This window comes from Rhipicephalus sanguineus, chromosome 6 (genome assembly GCF_013339695.2).
Source record: "Rhipicephalus sanguineus isolate Rsan-2018 chromosome 6, BIME_Rsan_1.4, whole genome shotgun sequence".
In the NCBI taxonomy this organism is placed as follows: Eukaryota; Metazoa; Arthropoda; class Arachnida; order Ixodida; family Ixodidae; genus Rhipicephalus; species Rhipicephalus sanguineus.
Window position 1 is genome coordinate 176196561 of NC_051181.1, and position 18068 is coordinate 176214628.

An 18068-nucleotide genomic window follows, 5' to 3' on the forward strand; every position below is an offset into this window, starting at 1 on the left:
ACAACCTAACAACAAATGTAAGCTCCACCCAAAGCCGTCGCTCTCCTACGCAGCGAGAAGAACCAATTGAATTTGCTTATTCAGGTGACGTCAAGCACCTTTGGCGTATTTCAGGTAGAGAACATCTTTCCATACACTAACATGTTCGTGTCACTGGTTCTCGAATGAAAACTTCCTGGCAAACTTGGGGAAAGATTCCTAAGTGAATGCTCAGCCAACGTGATACTTAAGTGTGTGCGAATATTCAAAACTTGGAATATTCGATTCCGTTAGTTCATTATTCGATTCGATTTGCAAGGCACTTTTGCTATTCGAAATGTTCGAAAACCACAAAACTTCATAACAAGGATTTCATCAGCAGAAAAAATTACATACAGGTGCTAAATTTAAGAACGAGAAGGAAAATGAACTAGATGACAAAACATTATGCGGTTGCACTGAACGTGAAAGCTGTAGGAAGTGTGGAACAGCGATTCGCCTGTCCTTCAGCGACGAACCCAAGAAGCGTGTGTTGAGGGGCTAGTTGGTAAGACATTATTATGTGAACTCAAACTGCGCTTGGGACGAGACACCAGAGTAGAAGTAGACAGGACGAACGCAGCCTGTGAGCGTCACTGAAGGATCTGGGTTCCTTCAGCGACGCTCGCGTTGACGGGCAAGAAAACCTTCAATTGTGATGCGGTAGTGCCCTCTCCCCTCGTCCTTTCCCTCCTACTCTCCCTCACATCACTTCTACTCACTCTCATTTCACTTCTCCGTCATAATTCTATACCATACTATAAACGGCTATGCTATGCTCCTCCCTCTCCCCTCCTCATCACCCTCACTTCCCTCACCCTTACTTTACCATACAAAAACATGGCTATGCTATAAGTGGTTGTGCCTGCGTGACGTCATACATGTCCATGCTATGCTCTACCCTCTCCCTTCCTCCTTTCCCTCCTCCTCACCCCCACTTCCCTTGCCCACCCCTTGCCATAATTGGCTGTTACACATGATATTGCCTGCGTGACGCCAGGCGACGGCATGAGATGACAGCATACTCCCTTTCCCCCCTTTCTATGCATGGCAATGCTATGGGTGGCTGTTCTACACATGGTTCTGCCTGCCTAACGCCATACATGACCATGCCATGTTTTACCCTCTCCCTTCCTCCTTTCCATCCATCTCACCCTCGCTTCCCTTTCCCGCCCCTTTGCTATACACGGTTTTGCTATCATTGTTCTGCCGGCGTCACGTCATACATGTCTATGCTATGCTTTGCCGTCGCCCTTTCCCCTTTCATTTGACAACAAGCGGAGCCATAAGATGACAGCATACGATTACAGCCGGATGTAAGGCAGGGAGACACGAACTCTGTAATACTATTCAACGCGTGCTTACAGGAGGTTTTCAGGGCCCTAGATTGGGAAGAGTTAGATATACGAGTTAATGGAGAGTACCTTAGTAACCTGATATTCGCTGATGACATTGCATTGATGAGTAACTCCGGGGATGAAATGCAATTAACTCATGATTACTGAACTGGACAAGGAAAGCAGAACGGTATGTCTGAAAATTAATATGCAGAAAACTAAAGTAATGTGCAACAGTCTCGGAAGAGAACAGCGCTTTGCAATAGGTAGTTAGGCACTGGAATTTGTTAACGAATACGTCTACTTAGAACAGGTAGTAACCGCGGAGCCGAACCATGAGATTGAAATAACTAGAAGAATAAGGATGGGATGGGGCTCATTCGGCAAGCATTCTCAAATCATGAATGGTAATCTACCACTATCCCTCAAGAGAAAGGTATATAACAGCTGCATCTTACCGGTACTTACCTACGGAGCAGAAACCTGGAGACTTACAAAGAGGGTTCAACTTAAATTGAGGACGACGCAGCGAGCGATGGAAAGGAAAATGATAGGTGCAACCTTAAGGGACAAGAAGAGGGCAGAGTGGGTCAGGGAACAAACGCGTGTTAAGGACATCTTAGTCGAAATCAAAAACTGAACGTGGGGAGGGCAAGGAGCGCGTAGGCGAAATAACCGCTGCTGATTAAGATTAACTGACTCGATTCCAAGAGAAGGCAAATGCGCGAAGGGGAGACAGAAAGTTTGGTGGGCAGATGAGATTAAGAAGCCTGCGGGTATAACGTGGCAGGGGCAAGCACACGACCGGGGTGATTGGCGGAACATGGGAGAGGAGAGGCCTTTGCCCTGCAGTGAGCGTAGTCAGGCTGAGGATGATGATACGATGACAGCATATTCCCTTCCTCCTTTTCTTCCTCCTCACCCTCACATCGCTCATCCTCAGCCTCACTTCCCTTTCCCGCCACCTTGCTATGCATGGCTGTGCTACACGGGGTTTCGCCTGCGTTACGGCAAGCGATATGAGACGACGACGACAGCATACGACATCCTGAGCCCCTAAAGTGCCCCACACTTATTAGAGAAAACAGCTAGAACAAGCAAAAAACTTAACGTCAGTTCCACCCAGTGTGAAATCTGCAGAAAGCGCGGAGCTGCTGTTCTCCCGTGTTTCCCTTTTGATTTTCTGTGATTTTCTATGATTTTGTGGGGGTAGCGATACACGGTAATGAACAGGTGGCCTCTACCCCTGCCACCGCCGTCCCTGCTACAGTGACTGTTGGCCCTACTCACGCTCAAGCCACCATTCCCTGTTTCACTGTGCGACTAACGCTTCGTCCGTGAAAAAGACAGTTACACCATCTGTCGGTCTATCTGAGGACCGGAGCGTGAGATGTGACACGGACACTCATCTGTCGTCAGGCTCAGACCTGGAACAACTCCGCTAATAAAAGCAACCAGAAATGAGAGCAAAAGTGGGCACGGTGGAGGCCCCATGGCAACGCGCCCGTCGGTGTTGTAGTCTAGAGCTTATAATTTTTTCGGCGAGGCGTGTACAATTTCACCGACTGCCGCGTACGCGCTTGAAGCGCTGTACTATATCTGCGCCCTAAACAACCGTCTTTATTAAACCATAATAATAGCCATTGTTTCAGATGCGAAGCATCTTATAGCGAAGTTCAAACCGGTGATGGTGGTGGTGCGCGGCGTGACCACCCTTACAGCGCATGCGCATACCCTCTCCACAACCTCCTCTCAACTCCCCTCACCACTCCTCCCCTCCACTCACCCTCTCCCTTTCTCCTCTCCACTCCCCCTCTCCACATTCCCTCTCCACTCTTCCTCTGAAACGCGGGCTAGACATGTCGAAATTTTCTCCTGCGCAACGCCGCGATGAGCTCCAGCGCATGCGCGTCCCTTCCCCCTCTCTCTCCTTCCCTACGCTGCCCCCCTCTCGCGCGCCTGTCGACCGCGTTCCCCGCTCGCCCTGTGAGAATTAACGGCCATGCTAGAGGGAAGACAAGACACGCGTAGCGTTCCTGTTCGCGTTCCACGACGCGAGGTCGGTAGCATGCCCAACGAACGCCAACGGAACGCGATCGTACAAGTGCTCCGGCTTCGCATCACCTCATGGTCCCCTTTAGCGGGAAATGGTCTAATTTTTTTAGTCCGTCTAACTTCTACACGCGGAGTGACTCCTTTTTTCACGTTTCCACGCGTGCACCGACTCTGCAACCTCAATATTGATGCACATGTTATTAGGACTTACACTAAAGAGCATCTCAAAACGGCATCTTTTGCCTTGAGCAGTGCAGACACGACGTGCAATGAGCAAACTCTCGCACTTGATAATTGATGGCGCCACTCCTATTACGGGAGCTTGTACAAAAACGAGCAGAATGGTCTCGAGTCGTGAATAGACAGTTTCACTTGGGCTTCTGGAATAGTCCCGCGGATGCAGACTGCCACTGAAAATGGCCGGCAGCCACGGCCAGCACCGTATACGAGCGGCGGCGAACGCCAGCCACGCGATGTATGTGACGTATATGGCGGCGTCTTCAACAGGGAGGCCAATCGAAATGCATGACACGAAGGTAAATTGACTCATGTAGAAAAGCTGACTCTTATTTGTGATTCTAAAATGGGCCCAATGGATAAGCGAAGAGGGTCAGAGTGTAGCGACACTCTTTTGACTTTTCTTTAAAGCGGAGCTGTTCTGAGGCTGGGCCTGACGACAGATGAGTGTCCACGTCGCATGCCACGCTCCGGCTCTCAGATACACCCATAGATGGCGTAACTGCTAATAATAATAATATCTGCGGTTTTACGTCCCAAAACCACGATATGATTATGAGAGACGCCGTAGTGGAGGGCTCCAGAAAATTCGACCATCGGCTGTTCTTTAACGTGCACTGACATCGCACAGTACACGGGCCTCTAGCATTTCCTCTCCATCGAAATGCGACCGCAGCGGCCGGGATCGAACCCGCGACCTTCGGGTCAGCAGCCGAGCACCATAAGCACTGCTCCACCACGGTGTACATAGCGTAAGTGCTTTGGTCGCAGACGAAGCAGAATTAATATTCAACGGAGGTCACGCAAGATGGTCGTTACCCCGGTATCTTATGGCAAACAATAATTAGCTTTCATTAATCATTCGCAACCACATCTTTTGAACAAATATCTTAAGCAGTTTATTGATCTTAACGTTTAAAAAAAAGTGTTGAGCGAATATTTTACTTCAGAACTGTACTGAACACTCTTATCTGTCCTTACTCACATATTTTTTCATTGCAACAGATAAACATTCTTCTATTACTTTTGGCTGAAACTGTGTAATGAGGAAAACCTGTTGCACTAACGCATGTTTAAATGTATGTATCGATTATGTTTATCGCCATTCTCTGTCAATAATGTTAATCTATGACTTTTTTTTCGTTTATGTATGGATATGTGTACAATGCATGTATCGATAGGTTTCTCTTATCACTATTTTACTTCATTACTTTTTCTTCTATACTAATACTATATATCTTTTGCTCATTATTATCTTTACGTTGTCCATAAATGTATGTGTATGCTTCGTCGTGTATGGACCCTCAAGTATTTTCAAGCTGCATTTGGCCGCTCAGTGAGCTCGCCTTGCGTAACACCTAGCAGTTGTGCTGGAAATAAACATTTTATTTATTGAATAAGTGATTGCTTTCTAGAAAGGAAGCTGTCAACTTGATAAAATATTTTATCTTGTTCCTTTCTTTCTGAGAAATGCGTACTGATTTGTCTTGCAACTTCTTGCTGCGAACGGCTGGATGACGATATTTTTTTCTTTAGTGACGTGTTTGTTGCAGCCTTCACATCGTCCCCTAAGGGTGCCAGTATTTTCCAGAGCTTTCATTTTTATAGCTTCTCACCCGGGAAATGACGAGTGAACATCTCGGCATGCGGCTTCGATTGCGCTTGAAAATTCCCTCTTGTTGTCCAGAATCCAGCGGAACAGGGTCTCCATAGTGGGTACTTCTTCTCTGCGAAAGTATGAATCAGGCGATAACATGCATACAGAGAATCTTCTACACTCTAATCGGTAAAGTGCTTCTTCGGGGCGAGCTGACCTTGGTTTATTCAGCTCAAGCTTGTTATACTCTCCAAGACATTTTCTTCCACCAAAATGCTAAGGTACGCAATTCTGACAATACGCTACTTGCACCTATCCACCGGCGTGACATATCGCAGTAGCAATTACTTCAACGTTCCATATGTCGTAGTTTCTAATATTCGTTTACTTGACTTTTCCATGTTTTAACATTTTTACGTTTTGATATGGCGAAAGTATCGGTGCCTTTCATCTTAGCTGCAATAAAATCTGAGTCTGCCTTTTAACTCCTTGCCTTTTAAGCTGTTGTCGCTCTCAGTATTGCAAGTATCATGCCCACCTATATCTGTAATGCTCACGGTCACCAAGTGCAGACAAATTTAGCGGAATCAACAGCACCAGTGGGCACTACTGCGAGGCCTCTATTTTGATACTCATGTCGCAGGACTTTTAGGCTAGTATGGTAGTATACAGCTAAACTGTTAGAATCGTCAGTATGTTTCATGTCCACTGCGGGACGAGTTCCTCTGCACGCTGTATTCGTTATATCATACATATTACTATTTAATAAAATGATTTGCTGGGCCCGTTGGTTCATAGTCTACAATTGATTGGAGCGCAAAAGGACGAGACAAAAGAAGATAAGATGTATAAACGTCTTGTCTTCTTGTGTCATGGAAACATGAAAATATAAAGCTTAGTGCATCATAAGCGCGCCTGCGCACAGATGAAATGAGATACACGGCAAAGGTTTATCATAAATTGCACTCAATCAGCTGATACTCACTCCCCCGCGAACAGATTGACGTTTGACTAATACAATATGTGGCTTCCTTTTTTATGTAAAAAGCCTCCAAAAGCTCGCGTGCCACGGTGTCCCTGCTGAGGCCTAGTACCTTCAGTTCGGAGAACAGAGGTACACAGTCGCACTCCACACAGTGCGCAGGAAGATGCCCTTATGAAAATGAGTCTTGAGTGTCTAGTGTCGACTAGGTGCGCTCCTAATGAGTCACTAGACAAACATTAGACACGCAAAGCCTAATGTCGTTTAACATTAAGTGTACATCGGAGAGTCAAATGACCATGTGCACTTTAATTTCTGGTGACTGAAGTGTTCAGACTTTCAGTTGCCGTTCCTAATGTCAAAACGCGCATCACAACAAAGAAGTTAAATAGCCTTAATCGCCACCGTAAAATCAGTTTATCACGATAGACAAGTTCGTCTTTCAGAGACTACACGCAATAAGCAATTTGTGTTGCAATGTACACAAATATCGTGTTTCAGTAGAATGCGTAAATATTTTACATATATCGCCCATGCACCGGCGATCGAAGAATTGCTGACGACCGCAGCAATGTTCATTATATTACCTGCCGTATAATAGAAGTAAGCATTTCCTTATTTTTAAAAGGTGAGTCGATCACATATGCAAATATGAACAGATATGATCAAGTGACACTGCGAACACTCGCTCAGGGGCCCGTGTTGCCCATTTGTCCAGTAGAAATTAACGGAGGAGAGTGGGGATTACCCGCACGGCGTCGCGAAGGATTTTGGGGGGCGGAGAAGAATTGGAACTGTGGACAATGGGTGACGTACAGAAAAAAAGTTCGTTATTGTTGTGATAAAAATTAGGGACTGTTCTTATGCATGGTGCACTTACATATATGTCCAAAACAGAATGTTGTTGGTTGCAAAGATACGCGGACAAGCGTTTTTCCCAACCTCAAACTACTGTCTCTATCTCTCCTCGCTGTTGCAACGCTGGTCAGAAGCAGCCGACAACCAAAGTTCGATTTGGCCCAACGTCGCGTACATCCTTCTCCCGCCCCGCCTCCTCGTAATGTCGTCTCCACGCGACTCTCTTCCGTTCTCCACGGCGTCAACTCCTCTCTCCCTTCACTCCTTCCTTGTCCCATTCACCTCCTCTGTGTGCAACGTTGGGTGTCGCCTATCACACCCTACCCATTCCCTCCTCCTATCATAATCCCTACCTCTTTCTATCCACGGGAGAGGGCAGTAACTTGAAACAAAAAAGCGTTTCTTTTGACAAAACAAAATGTATAGTTGTATAACAAAATCGAACAGCCATAACACATTCCCAACATGCACACACGGGTTAAAAAAAGCCATAAATACACTTTTTTTTATGTACAGTGGCAAATAAAAACAACAACATTGCTTTATTTTCTACGGAGCGCTGTTTGAAGAGAGGGTCAGCGCGCACCAAGGAGATATTTATATTTGTTTTGATTTATGCAGCGTCATTTCGCGTTTTTGCACTTGTGAAAACGTCGCACCTTTTACGTGCACCTCACAGTCAAAATAGCGCCTTCGTCTTCAAGTGAGCGCTCGTCACCCTCCACCTTTCCCGACGACTCGCCTAGGGAGCTTCTGACGAATTTCACTAGCAAATGGCTGTATAAGCCTGAGACAGCCGCTCGAACAATGAAATGGCCGTCACATGAGGTACGGAAGGTTCACAAACCAAAACTAAATTCGAAACGCGCGCCGAACCGGACTATTTCGCGGAGCAGTACATGCGCAGTAGCTCCGCCCCCGTAGCCTTCCCTTCATTGCCAAGAAAAGTTGTCCTTGGGGGCGCTTTAGTTGTTTGACGGGTGCACGATGCGCGCGGTTTGTGTGTGTGTGTGCCATGCTGTGTTCTGCAATGCTTCGTTACCACGTTTATCGATTATGCACGTTGGTTACTTGATTCAATGTCAAGTGTACCTTCCAAGACGATCTAGGTCCTAGTCTCGTGACTGAAGGCGAGTGCGGACGTACAGCAGCCTTTTGACAAGACTGTCGCCGAGTGTACGGTACATTGTGGACTGTAAAGCTGAAGAGTGCACAGTGGATGCCTGATTTTGGTAAGTTCTAGAATATTTCTGAATTACACAGCTAGGTTACTTCATTACATGACGTCTTTTACGCAGGAACCGAGTGTGATCGTCTGGGCGGTGTGTTCACTCTGCGGGGATGATGGCCAGAGGAAGGATGATAGACAGGTATGTTTTACGCTATGCTCAATGCTTTCTGTGCACTTTATACGGTTGTATGAAGCACTCACCATGTGCGTTCACTACCTACAACTGCAACGGGTGGATGAAGGCGCGTTGCTTTGCGCGATACTCCGCTCGCTTCTGTAACGCAAGCGTTTCTTGTCATGGCGCTCTTCTTCCTTGGCTGTTTTTCGATTCCAAGAATGCCTGTCGCTCGGCCCGCCCGCTTCCCGCTGCTGCTTCTCTACTCGGGAACTGGTTGACCTTGGGGACGCCTGCGCGATGTATGTGTCGCAGGGAGGGCAACACTCGCCCCTTTTGGGCGTAGGGGACCGGAGGGGGGAGGTGAGGTAGGAGGGAAGGACTGAGAGCATGGCTCTTTCCCGGAGAGGGGACGGGTCGCGACCGAGGAGAGAGAGAAAGTGGCCCGCTCTTGGCATTCCGCCGCTCAGAAGCGATCGTAAACCGAAGGAAGAATAATTTGCAAGATTTTTTGTATCCGAGTTGTGATTCTGTAAATAAACTTAGCGTCGTCGAAAGTTATTGAAATCGACTACAGCTGTATACTGCACGAGATCATCGCCTGAAGCTACTTGTACGATGGCTTATCACTTAGGAAATAGAACTGCTTTAAACATAACGTTCATCGCCTAGCCTTCTCATGATGCAGGTACAAATGAAGTAACTTTTCAGGAAACTCAGTAATAATTGGCATGTAGTACGCGGGGAGGAAGATATAAAAACACGCTGCGGCTGCACATGCGCGCGCGGTGCTCTTCAGTGGCGTGTGTTTGTGGCTTTCTCCGCGACTACTGCACCGCGCTTGTTTTTGTTAGAAGTTAGTTGCACTATGGTTGGGATTTTAATCTGACTGTGCAAGGTCGTTGCTACGAGAAACGAACTTGCGTTGGGTGAACCCACTTGAAGATAATACAAGTCAGTGAATTACGCTATATTCTGGTACTAACACCATGTGTACAGTAATTTGAAAGAGCACAAGATGTATATAATTATCAATTCTAGACAAATATGCCAGTTGCGTTTGGCAAGGTGCCCTTTGTTGCAATATTTGTGTTTGAGAAAAATGATGTGAAATATTTTTCCCGTCGTTATATTGTTTCCTGAAGCATACTGGTTTATATTAACAGAAGTTGTTGTAATGGTTAAGCAGCACTGTTCCAAGAGCTTTTTATCCACTGTGCTGGGGTGGCAAAAGCACACCTCAATATGTGCTTATCTAAAGTTCATGTTTCTTTTGTGAGCTTTTCTTAAGGCAGCATGAAACTGAAAAAGCGCTCTTATTTGCAGGTTGTGCGACTAAGACGTAGCATTCATTGTGAGAGTGCTACTTTAATTTTATGAAGTAATTATTATGGGAAACAAATCTAAATTCTCATATGTAACTATGTGTGCAGAAGTTTAGAGAAGGCTGACAAAAGTGGTTAACGGTTTTTTTTATGGCTTGCAGCACTACAAATTCAAACCGATATTCCAGGCATTGATTGGCTTTAACACGACTAGAATTACTTTCCTAAACGGCTCAAATTCATCATATAATACAATATGTAAAGCTCGGCATTATGGAGTGTGCACATGGGCCACACATACTCTTATTTTATCAATTTATGCATTTTATATTGTGTAGCAGAGCTGATGTAATTTTCGTCATTTAAATGACCTATATCGTAATCTGCGTTCTCCAACCACATAGTGTTTACTAAGTACATAAGTTTCTGAAAGTTCGGCTTGCAATGGCACCATTACAGTTGTCTGCCATGAGCCGTTGCTCAGGTTATACTTGTTCTTATAGCGCAATCTGAGTCCATCATTCAAGGCCCTTGCTGGTATATAAACATAGACTTGCCTGAATACATTGTATATATTGTGTGTGAGCTGTAAGGTCTGTGTGGTGCGCCAACTCATGAATGTTTTCTGGTATCCTTAACATATGTACCCGGTGATCTCACCTGTTCGTGGAACTGAAGCAGACGACAGCTTGCAGACGAAGATGGGAGCGTTCTACCTGTGAGCCTGGTCGAGCTTATATTTTATGGTAGGCATTTGTTTCAATCTTTACAAAGAGCTTCGACATGTTGCGCCTGCTCATGAACCTATTGCAACTTTTTTGAGGGAATTCTAAGATCAAAGAAACAAGACCCTAGACGTAACTCCATTAATGTATACTTGATGCTAGACTTGACCTTCTGTGTTGTTTTCCTGTTTTCTTACAGGATTTGCTGAAAGTTTCTATTGGAAATGCGATATAAGATGCAATTTTGACTAACTCTAACTTCACAAAAGTGCTTTTTGTCAACTACCTGCACGGGGCCTTGGCAGTACATCTAAGTGTTCTAAGGTGCACGATGTGTTGGATAAAGTTTTCTTTGCAACTCTTATATATTTACTGCGATCTTTCGTGCAGGATACACATGCACGGATACACATACATGGATTCCCTACAAGGACCCTGCGCATCAAAAGCAATCTGTCATCAATGTTAAGTAGACAGATTAAACGAAACGAAGATATGACAGGTGTACACCATATTTTTCTTTCATTTAACCTCTGCATGTTTCCCAGTTAATAAATGTTTTTATCCATTTTCTTTTGTTGAGAAATGTCTTTGTACAGCACAAGTGTCGTAGACGGTGCATACATGCACTTTTGTATGATGCTTGGCTGCATGTGTATCAACCAGCAAACACATTGTCAGGCACAACTAATATGTGATTCCGTACTATCATCCGGACATATCATAAATCTTATCATGCACTGTAATACTTCTGTTTCAGGAATGTCATGAATGTCATTGGCCACGAAGCACAAGCTTGGCCGAGGGTCATTGCAAACAGGATGTTTCATACTCACAAGAAAGTCACTCATCAGGACACATTAGAATGACGGTGGCCAATATGTTTTTGAATGACATTATGAGTACATTAAAACAATTCTGAAGAAATACATTAGAGAATCAAATGAGTGTTGATGTCAAAGGTCGTTTCATGCTCACTAGACTATCACATGTTAATACGCATCGGACTATCACATGTTAATCCGCATCAGACTATCACATGTTAATACGCATCAGAATGATCGGCCAATATGTTTTTGAATGGCATTTCAAATACATTACAAAATTCTAAAGGGACACATTAGAGCGTCAAATGACTGAAATGTCAGAAGTCATTAGACTTTCTTTTTGAACTCGTCTCACATTTTCATAAGGGTGCGCGCGCCGATCATTTGTGAGCGACAGCTCATACTCACGTGCCCGGTCGTTGGCACACCGGCTCGTTTGTCCGATATAGGACTTCCCGCAGTTCAGTGGCAACACCTACACGACCGCCTCCGAACAATCCCTGTAGGGCCGGATGTGCTTTTTAACACGAAAGTGTTTTATGCCGGGGTCCACCAAGACTGCAGTGACGTATTTCCGTCACGGAAATGACGTCGAAAAAATGTACACGTTCAGATGGCAAAGAAAAAGTTCCATCAACAGGCATCGAACCCACGACCGCTCGGTCCGCAACAACAGATGCCGGGCGCGCTATCCACTGCGCCACGGGCACAAACTCTAGAGGCTAAGCAAACGCGCTTTTTATATCTATTACTCTCCCGGTCGGCGGTGTGGTGTTGCCCTCTGGGAGCGGCAAAGTTTAATAATTCATCATTACTGTAGCTTCCGCGATTAGTAACTGCAACGCTTTACACGTTTGTCGCATTCGGCGCGTTTTCAATAGAAGTGCAATTTTGTCAATGCCTTAACATACCGCGATGTGGCGACCTTAACGCAAGCGTCGTAAAAGCATAGGCCTCGCTCACAGTATCGCGATAATCAAACCAAGAATAACTCTGCGACGCGCGCCTGCCTCACCTGGATGTAACACCGCGTTGCCCGCCTACGCGCTCGCCCCGAGAAAAATTGCGGCCGGGCTACCGGGGCGGCACGACGCGCTTTGCGTTTCCCTGTAGTGCGGCCGTGGTGTTCAATCACATTTTAACATGCCGCAGGATGGCGACCAAGTTCTGTGTCCAATATGCGACGCTCTTCTGGCAATCAAAACTCGTTCTGTGATTACACTTTCACCGTTAACTACTACAGCTGCCACAGGGGCTTGTTTAATCACTGAACATGGATGTTAGTCGTCGGCATGGAGATGTGCCACCAAACATCAAATTGGGTCCATCCACGTTAAACGGTGCTATAGCTGCCAGACATCAATATACATTGTACAAACTCTCTTATATCAATGTACAGTAAACATTGTTACTTCTATAAGGGCACGTTTTACTTTCGTGTTATTCCGATTCCTATGACAGAGGGATCAACCATGTTTTTTTCACAAGACGCTTTCTTTTTCACCTCGCCAGCTATGCGCGCACAAAGCTTCGACAGCTTGTTCGGCACTGATATGACGATAGGCACATTGTGCCTAGTCGCCACTTTCTTGAGTCTGCGTCACAATGTGGATGTACGGTAGCACCTCGGGCCTTATTGCGCCCTTCTGTTTTTCCTTGCTCTTCCCCTTTCCTTTATTTTCTGGAGCAGCGACTCCACAGTGGCCACCAGAAAGGTTTCCGGATACCCTGAAGACCACAGCCGGTCCACTTGTTGGTACAAAGTTATTCGGGCTGCGTGTTCGCAAGACTGTTGGACCGCAGATTCTAAAACGAGTAAGACAATTGCTCGCTTTACAGTATAGAATGGGCCGAGTTGAACGGCAGCAAATCTGAAAAACCCATAAATTTCGCCATGAATTGAAAAAGTTCTTGTTATGTGACATTCACTGTTCTGTATAACTGGTTTTTCGACTTGTCATCTCTCCTCAAACTGTTCTTTTATTTTTTCTCTTTTTATGTCATTTGCACTAATATTTTTTTTATTACCGATGACATATAGTTTATGACACCATCGTCTTTTTCTTGTATCTGGATCTCATTATTATTGAATTTTGTAATATTACTATTTTTTGCTACTGTCGTTGCCAATCAAATATTTGTGTTAATATTGCATAGGAGGTCCCATTTCAGCTTACACTACGGGACCTCCTTCTGTATAGCCTTATCTTGTACATTGTGTTATGAATGAATAAAATTTGATTTGATTTGGTTTATTGATTGATTGATTGATTGATTGATTGATTGATTGACTGACTGATTGATTGATTGATTGATTGATTGATTGATTGATTGATTGATTGATTGATTGATTGATTGATTGATTGATTGATTGATTGATTGATTGATTGATTGATTGATTGATTGATTGATTGATTGAAAGGATTCGGGAGCGTGGGTTATAGTCCCAGCGGGCATGGGAACGCGACAAGCTAAGCTTCACATCTTAAAATTGCAGGTGCCCTTCTGCGGAAGGCTCATGAGTAAGCGTCAAGCCATGCCCCAGCCTATGGAAGGTGTCTAAGCACCTCGCGCAAAACACTAAAATCGCTGAAATCGGTAAATTCCTGCTTCTTAAGAAGAGCTAAAAAAATAATCGACGTATGTGCACACCTTAAGCACTTTGTCCTGATTAAAAGCACGATCTATAATTCATGGATCAGAAATATTTCATTATATTACATTACGATTGGTTTATTCATTAAGGCGATGCCTCAAGGCGCCCTTGTGGGGCGTTTTGCACAGGGTCTGGCATCGCATGCACAGGCAATTATCACAGGATGGCGTTTCAAAATCAGAAGGCGTTTCGGTCGGTGGGTTCTTGGAGCCACGGTTGTCAGGTTCAAGAGACAAAAAATAGCCAAGAAATTGGAAAAAGTAGCCAGGAAGTAGCTAACATGAGCGGAGGGCAGTAAAGGTAGCCGAAAGCAGCCATGCGTGAGTGCAAACAACTGCTATTTAAATGGATAAATGCAAGAACATTTGGGGGAAATAGAAATAAGTACAGCAACAACCCATCCAAATGACGATTTCCTGAGATGAAAGCCTAAGTTGTTGACTTTAGTAATTTGAGCACGATGACCAAGTTTTTTGCGCTGTTTTAGAAGTGACAGTCTCTTCTTAAAAAGACTAGCAGTGCCAGCCTTGTGGCGACAATAAAAACAGGTACTGCGTGAGTGTGCCAAAAATCACAGTTGCTGAGATTAAAGCACGAATTGTAGTCACTTTCGCAACCGTTTCTCGCGTGATGACGAAGACCGAACAGTTAATATCCCCGAATCGCAGTCCATACCTTATTCCAAGAAATAACGCAGACAGTTCGTCGGACATCCGATTTGTAATGTCGATGAGTGCAGAGCGTCCTGGATGCCCATCGCTTTCGGTTGCCCTGGGGCGCGATTCTCAGTGTATCCACTTCGGCCTCCACTGATTGGCTAGAGCTCGGCGAGCAGCGCGCCCCATGTTTCCGGTCCTTCTTCCGCTACGTGATTTTAACGCCACGAAGCTTTCACAACTCCCGACACATGCGTTTCACCGCAACGAATGCTGCCCCCGAGATACGCTTTTGGACACACATCTCGGAGGCCGTGCATGAACTCTAATCACGTTCGCCCTTGAATTAGGTTTAACGCGGCCACCCACCTAACGCAGCTGGAAGGTCGGTACGCATTCCCTGCATCGTTCTCAAACATCTGAACACGTTCATACGCAAGTTCAGACTTGTCAAGTTTCTTTAGGTGTCCTGTTACTGTACATTTCGTCCACTTTCTTTCTCTTGACGCTGAGAATGTTCTGGCGGGTTTGGTGCGTCGATGTTGTGAAGAGCGCCATGACGTCACGGCTCGCCGCTTTTTCGAGTAACTGAATGCGCTCCGCCGAAGTGGACATGTCCACAAGGTGGACACATCGAGAATAGATCCCCAGTTCACTTCCAGTCAGTTTAAAGTCGCGTTCAGCAACAGGTGGTCTGCAAACGAGGCCCATGCGACAGTTTCCCCTCGAGAACCAGTCACGTATCGAATAGTCTTTTAACAGCAAAGCTGTTTAGCAAATCGTTCTTTGTCCGGCGAACCGAAGCATTATCATCATCATAAGTGGGTATGTGCCACAGAAATTGGGTAAATCGCGCGTCTCTCAGGACAGTTTAACAGAGTTTGACCAACTAACTACTCATCCCTGGTGCACTAAAAATGAAGAAGGCAACAGTTAGCCCAACAAATGGCTGTGTTGTGACGTGCGTGAGCCGAAGACTACGAGTACGTACAACGAGAGAATACTAGGGAACGGGAAAGGCAACGGTGGCTGCGGGAGGATCCCGAAGCAATGGATGGCCTACGCCAACGGCGACGTGCCCGTAGATCTATGACAGGTGCGAACGCATGGATTCAGCGAGAGGCTGAGTCCAGACTTTGCAGTCTGGACATCTGTGTCGTGTCTGTGACTGTCCGTCGTTTAATTCGACCCTCTCTGCACTGAGAACGAACGCAGAAAGAACCAAGCACACCTAGCCAAAGCCTAGCAACAACCTATAGAAGCAACCAGATTAGTCTTAAGAATCGTCCAGTTTCGCTTTTTCAAGCCTTGCGCGGCTTAGTGCAAGCTTCGCCACTTCTTGCTTTTTAAAGGCAAAGCTCTTTAAGCTGTCGGTAACATGCGCTCCGTCGTAAAAAAGTATCATCATCGAGAACCGGCACGCGCTCTCTTTATTCTCTTTACCGTGAAACCGTTTAAGCTATCGGTAACTTGCGTTTGATGAAGCAGCGCACAAAAAGACAAAATCACGCACACAAAATGACACAAACGCAAGCGCTGTTGCCCGCAAAACCACACACAAAAGAACAAAATAAACAGATTGCACAGATATGGCAGGATTTTGTCCTTTAGTGCGCTGCTTCACCAAATATCATGGCTCACTAACTAGCCCATCAGTGCATATTAAGTAACTTGTGTTCCGTCATGCAAAACTCCTGAGGTGGGTACGCGCCACCGGTATTTGGGCAAGCCCTACTACCGTGTGATGCAGGTGCGAGTGTCAAACGAAAAAGCGCACGTGAAAAAGAGAGACAGAATTATAGAGATAGAAAGAAAGAGATAGAAAATCGAGAGAAAGCGATGGAATGAAAGAGGAAGAGAAAAATACAGAGAAACAGGGGGAATAAAGCCACAAAAAGATACAAATACCCAAAGACATAAACGGAGAGAGAAAGAAAGAGAGAGAGGGAGAGATAGAAAGAAAGAGGAAGAGAATAATAAAGAGAAATAAATGGAATAAAGACATAAAAAGATAAAAATACAGAAAAACATAGACAGAGGGAGAAAGAGACAGAATCAAAGAAAGAGAAAGCGACAGATAAAGAGAGAAAGAAAGGGAAGAAAGAGAAACAAATATAGAAACAGCTAGAAATAAGTAACTAAAGAGAAACAGATACAAACAAGGGATACATGAAACAGAGAGAAAGAGAAGAAGAAAGAGAAAATAAAAGAGAAACAAGGAGTGGCTCCGCTCTTCCTTCAGGCTGGGCACCACTAGTTCGAAGCTGCCATAATTTCTAATGCAAGCGCAAAATTAAATTTTGGGAGCTGAAAACACATCTTGCTCTCCATGTTTTGTGTTTTGACACCGTATACTCAAACGCCAGTAGCTGCGACGTCACAATATATCGTGAATGTGGTTCAAACCGAGTCAACAGTATAATAGCCAAAAAGCAGCCAAACAGACAAGACTTTTGCCTGCCGCCATCGGCCTAAAAAAGTAGCCGAATTGGCGCGAAGTAGTCAAGTCCGGCAACCCTGCTTGGAGTTTCCACTGTTTTGGATAAGACCAGTCTACGCAAACGCGATAGGCTCACCTAGCTCCACAAGAAGATGTCGCTGTTCTGAAATGCAATGGTTACATGTGTAACGGGCCGGTTACATGACAGTACAGAAAGAAGCTCGCGTGGCACTATCGAGGCCCTGTCTTGAGCGATCTATATGACAAGTGACAATGTCTATATGACAATAGTGACAAGATCTATATATTGCCCACCATGACAAGTGTTTTAGAGACAATGTGTAAGTGGTAAATATTACAAAAAATAAGCATGTCAGCGACCTGCTGTAACAAGCAAGGCTCATTACATTCACTCGGAGACTGATGTGGTCGCTTTCTCTCAAGGCTGTCTCGACGAACTGGTGATCGCACTTAAGCTACATGTAATAATTACATTCGGTTCTCGGCCATTAGTGTATATCTTTCCGCTTATCGCACTTGCAAGGACTATGACTTTCGAGATAAAATGACGCTAGTTTCACGTGCTCTATCATATTCGAAACTGGGGCGCGATTATCGACGCGTCCACCTAATGGACTGTCCACATCGGCCTCCACTGATAGGCTGGAGCTTGACGAGCAGCGCGCCACCAGTTTCCGGTCCTTCTTCCCCAACGTCACGTTAACGTCACGAAGCTTTCACAACTCTCCACACAAATGAGAGGGACGAAATGCGTTTCACCGTAACGAATGCTGCCCCCAGAGATACGCTTTCGGACGCACGCTGAAGACGAAGACGCCATTTTTACTGTCGGGTGCACGTAAAAGGTGTGTCGTTTTCATAGGCGCAAAAACGCGAAAGGAAACTGCTTAAAGTAAAACAAATATAATTATCTCCCTGTTGTGCGGTGACCCTCTTTTCAAACAGCGTCCCGTAGAAAATAAAGTAACGTTTTTTTTTCGTTCTCACA

At 45.3% G+C, this 18068-nt stretch overlaps 1 protein-coding gene and 1 long non-coding RNA gene across 2 annotated transcripts in view; one reads left to right on the forward strand and one right to left on the reverse strand.

Annotated features, from left to right (window-relative positions):
* The window catches only part of LOC119397087 (uncharacterized), a 279847-nt gene that overhangs the window by 101932 nt on the left and 159847 nt on the right, over positions 1-18068 (reverse strand). Inside the window, exon 3 of the mRNA XM_049417322.1 lies at positions 5264-5374. Coding sequence (XP_049273279.1) covers positions 5264-5374 — 111 coding nt within the window. The remainder of the gene's footprint in view (positions 1-5263; positions 5375-18068) is intronic.
* Positions 7994-10878, forward strand: LOC125759071 (uncharacterized). Its single transcript, XR_007416690.1, has 3 exons — positions 7994-8316; positions 8383-8454; positions 10437-10878. It is a non-coding gene; the product is annotated as an uncharacterized LOC125759071 (long non-coding RNA).